Source organism: Hyperoodon ampullatus, assembly GCF_949752795.1.
Source record: "Hyperoodon ampullatus genome assembly, chromosome: 4".
NCBI lineage: Eukaryota > Metazoa > Chordata > Mammalia > Artiodactyla > Ziphiidae > Hyperoodon > Hyperoodon ampullatus.
Window position 1 is genome coordinate 143,884,041 of NC_136917.1, and position 13,564 is coordinate 143,897,604.

General features: G+C 33.7%; 1 protein-coding gene across 2 annotated transcripts in view; it reads left to right on the plus strand.

Moving 5' to 3' along the window:
* Positions 1 to 6,442, plus strand: part of RICTOR (RPTOR independent companion of MTOR complex 2) — a gene marked incomplete at both ends in the record, with an annotated part of 116,365 nt that extends 109,923 nt beyond the window's left edge. For both annotated transcript variants that reach the window (XM_079702361.1, XM_079702362.1), the window contains 4 exons: positions 4,219 to 4,374; positions 4,712 to 4,835; positions 6,106 to 6,244; positions 6,368 to 6,442. In XM_079702361.1, the coding sequence (XP_079558487.1) occupies positions 4,219 to 4,374; positions 4,712 to 4,835; positions 6,106 to 6,244; positions 6,368 to 6,442 (494 nt within the window). The remainder of the gene's footprint in view (positions 1 to 4,218; positions 4,375 to 4,711; positions 4,836 to 6,105; positions 6,245 to 6,367) is intronic.
* Positions 6,443 to 13,564: the final 7,122 nt, after the last annotated feature.

Consider the following 13,564-nt stretch of genomic DNA (forward strand, 5'->3'; position numbering starts at 1 on the left):
ACCGTCTCCAGCACTTACTGTTTGTAGACTTTTTAATGATGGCCATTCTGACTGGTGTGAGGTGATACTTTGTAGTTTTGATTTGCATTTCTCTAATAATTAGTGATATTGAGCATCTTTTCATGTGCCTGTTGGCCTTTTCATGGCCATCTATATGTTTTCTTTGGAGAAATGTTTATTTATGTCTTCCATTTTTTGATTGGGTTATTTGGGTGTTTTTTTTTTGATACTGAGCTGTATGAGCTGTTTGTGTATTTTGGAAATTAATCTCCTGTTAGTAGCATTGTTTGCAAATATTTTCTCACAGTCTATAAGTTGTCATTTTGTTTATGGGGTGTTTTTTTTGTTTTGTTTCTTGGGTTTTTTTGTTTTGTTTTCTGCTGTGCAGAAGCTTTTAAGTTTAATTAGGTTTATTTTTGTTTTTATTTCAGTTACTCTAGGAGACAGATCCAAGAAAATACTACTGCAATTTATGTCAAAGAGTGTTCTGCCTCTGTTTTCTTCTAGGAGTTTAGGTCTTTAATCCATTTTGTGTTTATTTTTGTATATGGTGCCAGGGAATGTTCTAATTTCATTCTTTTACATGTAGCTGTCCAGTTTTTCCAGCACCACTTATTGAAGAGACTTTCTTTTCCCCATTGTATATTCTTGCCTCCTTTCTCATAGATGAATTGACCATAAGTGCATGGGTTTATTTCTGGGCTCTCTATTCTGTTCCCTTTATCTGTATGTTATACATCTGTTTTTGTGCCAGTACCATATTGTTTTGATTACTGTAGCTTTGTAGTTATAGTCTGAAGTTGTCCCTCTACTATGTAATGATCATTTTAAAGGGATGTCAGGACTTGAACACAAGACTTTTCATTCTTTGAAACTTTCAGTCTGGTGGTAGTATTGGTAGTGTTGGTAGTGGTAGTTGTTCAAAAAATGTTAAAGCTCACTGGAAGGGCTATTAGGATATTTCCTAACATTTTATTCTGTGTCTACCACCTTCACAGATACTTGTGCATTGTATTGTTTAGTGTGCAAGGCAACATGTTGGCCTTTTAACATTTAGTATTATATGTTTCTTTTGGGTCCACTTTTATGTATGCCACCACATTTGCCCTAGTGTAGCTAACCAACTGAGTGGGAAACCTTCTAAGTGTTTTAGACCAGTCCATCTGTGAAAGAGAGAGCACTGGAAAAAAAATCAGCCAACTATAAAAGATAATGGCAAGAGATCAGTTTGAATGTCTAGGTTATTAAACTGACAAATTTGTGAGGAGTGGGTAGAAACTACATGGGGTAGGGGAAGGCCCTAAAGAGACAGTGATGGTTTTCAAAATTATTTTAGCTGCAAAACCCATGTTTCAATCAAAATCTATACAAAAGCTCAGTGGTATGCAGATGAGGGTGTAAGGGGAACAGTGGGGTGGCACCCCATCTACTGGCCTTGCCCAAGTATAAAATTGGGGGTAGAGGAGGCTAGGAAATGCCAGGGCTTCAAGAAACACTGAAGACCCCTGGTGTAAACATAGCAGAGTGTGAGTTTTGGTATCAAGGAGACTTAGGCTCAAAGCCAAACTTTTCCATCTTATTAGTTATCTGATCTTGGGCAGTCTACTTAGTTTCACTGAGCTTTACTTTAATTTTTTCTTAAATCTCTAAATAGGAATAATGATACCTGCCTTATGGTGTGGTTTTGGTACTTACTAACATGTAAGATTAACATTCAGTAGGCTCTCCGTTAATGGTAACTCACACTAAGTTGTTTATGTTAGAAATAATATCCTTTCATAAATTCTGATACGTCAGTTAGAATGATCTTACTATGCTCCTAAGGAAAATCTCCTTGTTCATTTCATTTTACATCCCTGCTGCCAAGGGGAATTGGTGATCAGGTGGGTATATCTACCAGAGACAGAGCTCCTCACAGAAATTCTTAATGTTTTTCATAAAGAATTGTTTCAGCATTTCAGATAAGCTATTTGGCGACTTGACTACTTTCTGATAGGAAAAATTTAGCTTATGATTTTTCTGAATTAACCCATATGGACTTATGTAATTTTTTGCTTAGAGCTTTTTGTTCTTTCCCACATATAGTGGCTGGAGTCAGCCTTATGCCCAGATACAGGGAATAAAGAAGGTATCCAGTTTCTTAGAGTCTGGTCTGTCCTATGCTTCATGTCTCCATTTATAATTAAAAGATAAAATAAAGCTGAGCTAGAATATTGTTAATTAAAAAGAGAGGAAGCAGTAAAAGCAAACAACTACAGTGAAGAAGCTAAACATCAATCACATAGATAAAATGGTTCAGTTTATGGACATAATGCTTCATCCAAATTAAAAATAATCTTGAAATAAAATGTGTTGAGTAAAAGTGTAAGTGTCATTGCATTGAATACTTTTTAAGAGAAGATAGAAAATAAAGGTCCCTAAAAGTCAGTATCATCAATATAGTATGCACAGTTTTGCCTTCAGCAGAGTCCTAGGCATTACTTTCCATGCATAAGAAGAAGGAGGCCAACTAGCTGTTCCTGTCCCAGTTTCAAGAAGTTTTGGTTCTCCTTATCCTGCCAATTTATAAATAGTGCCTATATTCTACCCACTTGTTCTCTGAAGTTTCCATTTAGCACATGTAATTATTTCATTAAAAAATTTTATTCATATGGTTTATAGCAGGTTTCACACAAAAAAATACCCCATGTAGTAAAAGCCTTCTTTTATCACTATACTCAGGATGCTTTTTCACATCTTCCAGTGGGAGAAACTAATTCTTTTGGCCTGGCTTAGTTAGAGGCATGATTTTTTTTTTTTTTTTTAAGGAGAATGAATGATATCTTTAGAAATAAGATGTGGTTGTAACAGGTTAGAAATGTTAGGAGTCATCACTGGTTGAAGGTGAGGCTGAAATGAATTAGTTTATAACTTTTCAGAAACATGTTGATTAAAAGAAGTATAATTTTCTTATTGTTACTTGCACTGGAATATTTTTTCATTTTACTCCCTGGGGAGCTCATCAACTGAGTCTAAAATAACATAGTCATCTCTTACCTGGTTATTCAGCATTGCTGGCTTTTAAGTACATCTTTAGTTCTCAGATCTTTTGGCAGTAGTTTTATATTTTAAATCAATGTATAATTTAAATACCATACATTACTTTTAAGTGCCTGACAGATGCATGATTTCCTTAATATTATTAAAGCTATAGCTAAATTGATTTTCTGAGGAACCAAAGCATGTTCCGCTTAGTACTATGTAAATATTAATCTTAGGAAGTGCTTAAAGATGAGATGAGGTGGTCATATCTATTCTGTTGAAAACAGCATAGGGAGAGGTAGTGTGTGTTTACATTGGTCTAGTTTCCTGGACTTTTTAAAAAGCTTTTTTAAAAGCTCTTTTTAATACTCTGACAATGTGTTGTAGTGGAAAGAGGACTGAACTAGCTATCAAGAGGTCTCACCTTCTGGCTTAGAGTGTCTCTTCTCTCTCAATCTCTTTTGTAGCTAATGAGGTTGCATGATATTCTGGGTTGCCCAATGTTACTTACTAAAAGGATAACCAAAGACTTTCTGATTTCCATTTGCTCTAATCACTTAAAGTGCTCAGGAAATTTTTAAATAAAAAATATTGATGTCATTTTAACAGCACTAAGATGTTTGGTTGACCTTAAAATCCCATCTAGGAGTATACCTTAGCAATGCATGGGTAGTATAGTAAATTTAACTCTAAGAAAGGAACTGATAAGCCCAGGGAACTGTGATTCTAATATTGGTAATTATTAAATGGTGGGAACAGCAAGTGATAGAACAATAGATACAGTATAATCCCACTTATACACCAAAAGAGCAAGAAGGAGAAATTTAAAATAGCAAATATCTGAATTTTTATATATTTAAGAGAGGGGTATTTAGTTTGGGGGTGGGAGGGATGGGAGAGGGGGTAGATAAGGTACCTTCATTTTTTATTCTGTATACATCTTTATTTGAATTCTTTAAATAAACATATTTATGTATTTTTTATAATTTAGGAGTATAAAATTTTATGTATAAATGTCTAGAATTTAACAAATTTTACTATCTGAGTGGTCTGAATTTACTTTGAAAATCTTCATCAAGGAAAATAATTATTGAAGACTGGAAAGAAATTACAAGGAATCATCTCTTCTGCAGTATACAGTGCGAGCATAGGAATTAAGCCATTATGATCTGTTAATTGATTTAATTTTTTCTTCAGACCTTCAAGACATTCCATATTCTGATTGGTGTGAGCAGACTATCCATAATCCCTTAGAAGTAGTTCCCTCTAAATTTTCGGGCATTTCTGGATGCAGTGATGGAGTGTCTCAAGAAGGATCAGCCAGCAGCACCAAAAGCACAGAATTGCTACTAGGTAAGTTTTCAGATTTAAATCCAAGCCCTGTTAATATAACTATACTTAGTCTGTTGTTGTTGTAAGATACATACTGTTAATTAAAGTTGTCTCATAACTGTGACAAGTCAGTTTTACTGAGGTATGTTTAGATAACTGTTGCACCTATATCAGCTGCTGATACATACCCTCTTAGCTATCTGCTTTCATTAGAAAGAATTTTGCTCCCAAAATGATTGGCAGGTCATGTGCAATTTATCTCAGTTTTATATCTTTGGTAGAGTTGAAAAAACAAATTCCATGAGTTATAATAATTTTCTATTGTGATATAGATAAAATATTTTAATCTTCCCTTCAGGTGTTAAAACAATTCCAGATGATACACCAATGTGCCGTATACTCCTTCGCAAAGAAGTTCTGAGATTAGTCATTAATTTGAGTAGTTCAGTTTCAACTAAATGTCATGAAACTGGGCTTTTAACGTAAGTAAGCTATGAGCATGAGTATTCTTTGTTCTGCTTTTTATGGTGAAAAAGATATTTGAAATACTTCAAAAGTTAGACTAATTAGCTTACATCAGTGGTTCTCAACTGCATGGCATATCTGAGTGAGACTAGATTTTCTTTACATACGTCAACCAAACTAACATACGGTTACAAATTGAATGCAGAAGCAGGTATGTGAATCCAGCTATCTTCTATTCAGCCAGACTTTAAAGAGATCTGTAAAAATGTAAAACAATACCAATCTTCTCACTTTTTTAGTTTTGGAAAATATAGGTTTTTTTCATTAAAGTATATGTATTTATGTTAACATGTAATAATTTTATTTTTAAATGAATTAATAAATATTTTGAAATTTTCTCAACTTTACTTTCTTATATGGTAATTATTGATGGCTATCACCCACAAAAAATAAGATTTGTGGGGTTCTCAGTAATTTTTAAGAAAGTAGGGGTATCCTGAGACCATAAAGCTTAAGAAAAGCTGGCATACATAAAAATAAGTGATATTTTCTTGGTTTAATTTTTCCCTATTTTTACTCCTTTCTTTTAATAAAAGTTGCAGAATTTTTATTGCTTTTCTAAATCACAGCAACATGATAAAAGAAAATTCAGGCAATCTTCAACATCTTTGATTTGCACTATTTAAAGCAGTGGTCCTCAAAAAAAAAAAAAAAATGTACCTCAGGGTCTCTTGTGGGGCTTTACAAAATATAGTAACACAGATGCCAGGGTCCCACTGCAGACCTCCTGGCCAGAAGCTCTAAGTATAGTGTGTCCTTAATCTGTGTATTACCCCACACCACCACTGACTCTGAGATGCTGTGCCAGCTAAAAGCCACTGTTAAAGGTTGAAAGATATAGAGAGAGAGCCCAGTCAAGGATATTAATAATTTCAGTCTAACTTTAAAAACTTATTTCTATTTTAAAACTTAGTTTTGAAAATACTTGAGTTATCCTAGGCTGATAAATAAATTTTGTAATTTCTCATGCCAGTGAAAAAGAATATTTCTAACTTTCCAAGAAGTATTTGTGTTTTTATCATTTTAAGAGATAACCCCAAATTTAAATTAGCTAATGTAAGTGTGAGGTAGGAATATTTACTATTTTATATTCTTATGCCATCACCCAGATATGCCACTTAATCAATATCTGGAGGAAAAAGATATTTAAAAAGTGATATTTTGAAAGAAAATAGCAAAGTCATTATTATAATTTTTATCACATCCTAGTCTTTTCTTTCATTTTAGAATTAAGGAGAAGTATCCTCAAACATTTGATGACATATGCCTTTACTCTGAGGTTTCCCATTTGCTGTCACACTGCACATTTAGACTTCCATGTCGGAGGTTCATACAAGAATTATTTCAGGATGTACAGTTTTTACAAGTAAGTAGGATTTGTACTTTTGAACTTTATCTTTCAAAAATAATTCTCTTTGAATTAAGTTAAAAGAGATTATATCTGTTGATACACTAGAAAGTCATTAATAATTTACCACTTCTTTTCTAGATGCATGAAGAAGCAGAGGCTGTCTTGGCAACACCACCAAAGCAACCTATAGTTGATACGTCTGTTGAATCCTGACCTCATATTTATGATGTATATAGATGTATACTATATATATTCATATTTGTGGACTTCTAAAAGCCTCAGAAAATGCCGATTGACTGGGCAGCAAAGATAGGAGTATCTTCTATATGCTGTTCCAGCAATTACTGGTACATGAGCAGTTGGAACTGCGGACTTCCATAACCGAAACAACTTCCTCTCTCCCCCGTTGAGCCCTTTTGGGGGTTCATTGTTCATTACCACAGTTTTAAGAGTTTTAGTTACCATTGTATGCAAGAGCCAAGCACTGAATACCTACATAGGTTTTCTATTTTTTCATTTTAAGAGCATAATAACAGTGGAACAATAATAAGATATGCAGAAGCACCCTTCACACCGTTATTTCTGAATTCTTTTTTTAGGGTAAATATAAAGATGCCTTGTTTGTTAACTAATTTGTGGAAACTAGGAATCAGTGTCTCTGAGGCTGCATCCTATTAGCACAATGGGGTGTGCTGTAACTGCTGGTATTAGAGGGGGATCTTTGGCCCTTCCACTTTTTTCTTCATGTTTATAACACTACAGAGGTTTGTAACCTCACAGCGAAAGAAGAGCCTCAACAACCAGGACTTATAAATTATTTTTATGTTACTAGACTTACATAAAGTTTCTTATTTGTTTTCCATCTCTTCAGTTTTGTTGCAATGTGTTATCGTAGGCTATTTGAACTAATTAAGGTTTTTCACTACAGTTCCTGATTAAAATCAGAAAATTATTTTATAATTCAAAGTATTTTCCATTCATAGAATGCATATATTTTCAGTGGACTTCCATTTTCATCAGCTTCCCATATCACCATTTTAAACCGTAACTTGAACAAGCACTATTAATTTAGACCTAAAGCAAAAGAAAGCATTAAATAAAATCTTGCATCTCTTGAGGAAAAGATAAGTTTGCCTACAATTTATACATTCCATGGGAAAAGAAAAGCCATAGTTCCTTTTAAAAAATCATTAATGAAACTTACTATTACGATTAAAAATTGTAGTGAAAAGCCTTAAGAACCAAATTTTAAAGCAGCAGTAATTTAATTTTTATATCAGTGTTCTTGTTTTGCACAAACTAAATGCAGTGATAGGTGAGTTTATGAGTACAGTAATTGCCTTTATCACATTTGCAAAATTAAGTTGATGAGGGCAAGGTTTTGTTTATTTGTGTGTTTAATTTGTGTATGTCTAAAAATATTTGGAAATCTTTACAGGAATTAAACATATGCAAATTTGTATATAAAAAAGCATGGCCATCCTCATTAGAATGCTTGTAAATGAAAGGATTATCTTTTTTGAGGTCTGTATATAAATAGAAAAAAATCCAGCTGGACTGATTAGGACCCTTTTTTAATTCATTTGTTTAGACCATTTTTACAGTTATGCATCAGCTCTGACACAGTCATAGTACATGGATTAATATCTTCCCATATTACAGATCCTTTTTATAATGGGCTTTTTCTTTGAGATCTCTGTAAAGAACCCTGTGAACTAGAAAACGTATTACTCACAGAGATTTTTTTTTTTTTTTTTTTAATATACTGGCACTGAAAGTTCCAATTGGGATGAAGCATTTCATCTCACTTCATAACACCTCTTTGACTGCACTTCAGTGAATTGTTCTTATGTGCACTGTGTAGCAACTTACATTATAACAAAGCAGATAAGGGCTGTAAGCTTCTGCTTATGTTAAAAAGTGGTTCTTCAGACTTTCTTTCATAAAATCCAATTGAAGATAAAAGAAATGCTTTTTTTTTTAACTTTAATTTATCACTGAACCCAAGTGTTTATTTAAATGTTAACAGTACTTCTAAGAACGTTGCCTGTCACCTTGGTCTTTGGTCTTGGATGATTAAACTGCCTTCCAGAGAACCAAATGTCAGAGATACTAGACCAGATAGTGATTAAAAACTCCAAAGGAGGTGATGTAGTAATCTTATTAATAATGGGATTAACATATTTTAGACATTCATTTTAAACACTACCTCAGTTAATATAAAATCTGTGGTTTAATCCCTCAAAAGTTAACAGTAAATTCTTTTTTGTTACACACACACACACACACACACACACACCCATACACCCATCCCTGGACCCCACCTCACTCATCCATCCTGAAATGAAGTCTTCGTTACTATTAGCCTGAACAGTTTTTTGGATTATTACTTTGAAAGACGTGTGTATATATCATAATATTTGCCTATAGCACTTAGTTTGGGGAGACAGAGCTTTGTGGTTCTCAGTAATCTAAGAAAAAAAGATGTCTATACTTAAATGTATAGTGCTATTTGGTTTATCCATGTTTCACTGACAGGTCTAATATGTTTCCTTAAAGTACTTATTTGTATAAAAGTAGACTTCTATGATGAAAAATGCTCACATGCGGTGCCAAGTGATTTACTTAAGTGTTTAAAATATTAAATTATAGCAGAAAAGGTTAGGAATGTTGTCAGTGGTAATAGAAATAATTGAGAAAAGCACCTATATGTAATAGATATTACCAGACTATAAAATACCAAAATAATGTCAATACTGTAGTTTTTCAAGATTTTAGAATTATTAGTCCATATAAATTTGTACTACTGGTAATTATTGAATAATTTGGAGGAATTTGGGCAGTTGTGCTGGTTGTAAACTGTGAATTTCTAATTGTAAAGTGAATTGTCATTTCTAATCGAAATTTTTTTCAAGAACAGATTTCAGCTTCACATACTAATAAGTAAATACTGATAAATAAGGAAATTAGAAATTAGTATTTGTAATTAAATATGGTCTAAAATTTCTTATACTTTTACTTCCTATTTATGCTTAGATAGACTTGAGGGGGGGAAAAGTCTTTTCTCCCTAATAAAAAATTTTCTAATGAAGATTGGTAGCATAAGGGCATTCTGTAAGACATTGACTTTGAAAGAGGCTCTTTGAAGGTATATACTTTATTATGGTAGTTACTCTAACATCAGGTGTATAAGTCCTTTTGAAATGGGGTGGCTTTAATAGTTTTGAGCTCTTTTATCCAGAGCTTGAGGTAATTAAAGCTGAGTTTTTCTGGGCATATTACAATGGCAGAGTGTTCAGCAGTGAGGTGGGAGTGCTTATTTAGATTTGTCTCCTGCTATTTATATAAATTTTTTTTCATTCCATTCAGAGGATGCCTTTTATTCCCACATTAAAGCACAGATCATTAAGCAATAAAAAGCAATCAAATTGTCATCCAAATTATAACTGCAGTTACTTTTGCATGGTAAGAGTGAGGTGCTAATTTTGTGTGAGAGGAGCTTTGTAAACTACCTTGGGAAAGGTCCTTTGGAAGGAAGGTTTTTCCCCTTTTGTCCTATGCTTCCAGTTTGGTCTCAAATTCACAATCCATTGAACATGGGAAAAAAGAAACAGAATTAATTGAGAGAGTTTTATGAGAAGAGCTGTTGGAATAAAAGAACATTTTACATTTTCCAAAATGTAAGTTGGGAAAGGTCTCCCTTGTCTCCCCATTCAGGGAACACATTATTACCAGCTTCATTTCAAGAGTATCACTACAGTGAGAGTTTGATTATAAAAGCATACCGGTAAAATTAATAGCAGTGCTTATCAGACAATATTGAAATCTGTGAGAATCTTTCTAGGAGCATTTGTTTTTTCTTTTAGGTTCCCAGGGTAGTTTTCATTCATAGTAGTGTTTTATGACTCACACAGAATGTGGATTTTCTCCCCTTTAGAGTATTTTTGTAATATAGGTGGATAGCTATGCCACAGCATGCATAAATTGCACATTTTGTTTGACCTTCTTTATAAAATATTTAATTTGAAAAATATAATTTATGCCAAAAAAGTATATCTTGTAATTTTGCCACTAAATAGGTTGACTTAGCACAAAATGCAAAGTCTTGGGGCAAAGGAGGGGGGAGATTAAAACTTTCATAGATAATAGTTGAAAAATGTTCCATTATTGGCCTGTCAGAAACCCTAAAGCTGCATTGTAAAACAAATGGTGTAAATTAGTTTTGAAAAGTGGTTAGGGATTGTGAAAAAAATCTGACTTAATGCTCCCTAACCACAAAATTTTCTTTTTTATTTAGTAATACGCTGCTACATATTTGGAGGTTCTGGTGTTTGTAGGTCACTGAACAGACATTGAAATCTGATTTATATTGTATAACTGTAACATAGAAAGAAAAAGTATTTATATATTTTCCGTAAGAATATTTCATTGAGTTGTGTATAATTTAAATAAGGTTTGTCCTCTAATGGTTTTGCTCACCTTGATTTTTTTTTGTGGTTTTCTTGTTTTTGTATAATGTGTACAGTTTTATGTCAAGGGCATTAAAAGCCTCCTGAAGCATAATCTTATCAAAGGGATACATTCTTAATAAAATGTACTTAAAAATTCTTAAACTTGTGTCATTCTATTTGAAATTTTAAAACCATCAGTGTTGATTTATGTACCACTGAGGCTGGTAAAAGTGACTTTTAGGTACCATAGATAAGAATCTGGTTCAGTAACACATAGCAGCTTGTTCCAGATGTTTTAAAATAGCTATTTATACTTTCTAAACACTTCATAATCTAATCAAATATCTTTAGTTTTTATTTTTTAACTGCAGTTTATTGTAAAGGGCTTGAAATAGTGGATCGATCTATAGAACAATTCTGATTTTTTTAGTGATTAATATACAAAATGAGCAATGATGGTATGATATATAAGCTATTTTCTGTATAAGCTATTTGATTTCTCACACAGAAACTGGCCTGGATCAGGTAAGCTAACCTACAGCCACCTAGTGGCAAAAGAAAATACCACAAAGGGAATTATCAAGCCTGGAGAACAAAATTCAGTGTCAAAGCTGGGGTCTGTTACAGTTGATTAAATGTGGTAAAATGTATTCAGAAATAGATTTGTTTTGGAGAGTTTGGTTTTTAAGCACATGTGTATCATTTTCATATTGCCTTCTACTATTGTTTTTCAACAGAAACGTAGTTGGCCCCCAAATCAACTAAAAAGCACACTTAATCATCATCACGCAGCTCACCTTTGAAAACTGACGATATAGCTGAACTTCAGTTTGTTTCATCTTTTAAAACTCTTTGGTATATAAAGTACCGTCCTAGAGAAAGAAGAATATCCTATGATATCCCTTATGTGTGGAATCTAAAAAGAAATGTTACAAATGAACTTATTTACAAAACAGAAACAGACTCACAGACTTAGAGAACTAACTTACGGTTACCAGGGGGGAAGGGTGTGGAAGGAGGGATAGTTAGGAAGTTTGGGATCGACATGTACACACTGCAATATTTAAAATAACCAACAGGGACCTACTGTATAGCACAGGGAACTCTGTTCAGTGTCACCTGGCAGCCTGGATGGGAGGGAAGTCTGGGGGAGAATGGATACATGTATAGGTATGGCTGAGTTGCTTTGCTGTGCACCTGAAACTATCACAACATTGTTAATTGGCTATCCTCCAATACAAAGTAAAAAGTTTAAAAAATTTTTAAAAATAAAGTACTGTCCAAGTCCATTTGGGCTGCTGTAACAAAATACCATAGACTGGGCAGTTTATAAACAACAGATTTATTTCTCACACTTTTGTTGGCTGAAAGTCTGAAATCAGGGTGTGAACATGTTTGGGTGAGGGCCCTCTTTCAGGTCCCAGACTTCTTGTGTCTTGTGTCCTCACATGGCAGAAGGGACTAGGAAACTAGTGTCTCTTAGAAGAGCATTAATCCCATTCATGAGAGCTCTGGCCTCCTGACCTAATCACCTCCCAAAGGCCCCATCTACTAATACCATCATCTTTGGGTGTTAGGATTTCAACATAGGAATTTGGGGGGGGGGCATCATTCAAACCGTAGCAACTAATTTTGTTTTGATTTCAAAAAAATCCAAATGTACTAAAACTTTGTTTCTTTAATGCTTAGAGGACAAAGAGAACTACATTTGCTTAGTCCTTTAAATTGAATACATTTAGTCATTGTAAGTATTATTTTAACTGCTACTTTTGAAGGCTTTTAATCTTCTGTTGTATCTCTTTGAAGGTTTTTTTTTTTTTTTTTTTTTTTGGCCGCACCTTGTGGCATTCTGGATCCTAGTTCCCCGACCAGAGATTGAACCCGCGCCCCCTGCAGTAGAATTGCAGAGTCTTAACCACTGGACCACCAGGGAAGTACCTCTTCAAAGATTTTCAAAGTCCTACTTTATGCAAAATGTTTAGTATGTTTTGTAATTTTTTTGAGATGAAAGCTAATCTTTCCACAGAACCCTTAGAAGAAATATTTGATGTTGTCTAATTCAACCTGATTTTCTTAATTAATCATATTCTAGTGGAGAATCAGTTTCACTAGAATTAGTATGAGTCAGGTGTTGGAATGTCAGCAGGCACTTTCAGCAGGTCCATAGCTCTGCTGTGTGACTAGGTCCCTGCTCCCAGCCTATCTACCTGCAGCTGAGGACCAGTCATCAGGCCGAGGCATTATTTGTAGGTCAGTTGCCAGTTCTTCTCACCATCAAAATATCCTGATATTGCTAAGGAATATTACTAACTAGGTTTTAGATGTGATTTTGTTTGAATTTTAATTCTTTTAATTTTTTATTTTATATTGGAGTATAGTTGATTTACAATGTTGTGTTAGTTTCACATGTACAGCAAAGTGATTCAGTTATACGTATACATATATCCATTCTTTTTCAGATTCTTTTCCCATGTAGGTTATTACAGAATATTGAGTATAGAGTTCTCTGTGCTATACAGTAGGTTCTTGTTGATTATTTTATATACAGTAGTGTGTATATGTTAATCCCAACCTTCTAATTTATCTCTCCCAACCCCCCCCCCACCTTTCCCCTTTGGTAATCATAAGTTTGTTTTTGAAGTCTGTGAGCCTGTTTTGTAAATAAATTCATTTGTATCAGCTTTTTTTTAGATTCCACATATAAGTGATATCATGTTTGTCTTTCTCTGACTTACTTAGTATGATAACCTCTAGGTCCATCCATGTTCTTGCAAATGGCATTATTTCATTTTTTTTTTTATGGCTAGCAGTCCATTGTATATATGTATTACATCTTCTTAATTCATTCCTTTGTTGATGGACATTTAGGTTACTTCCGTGTCTT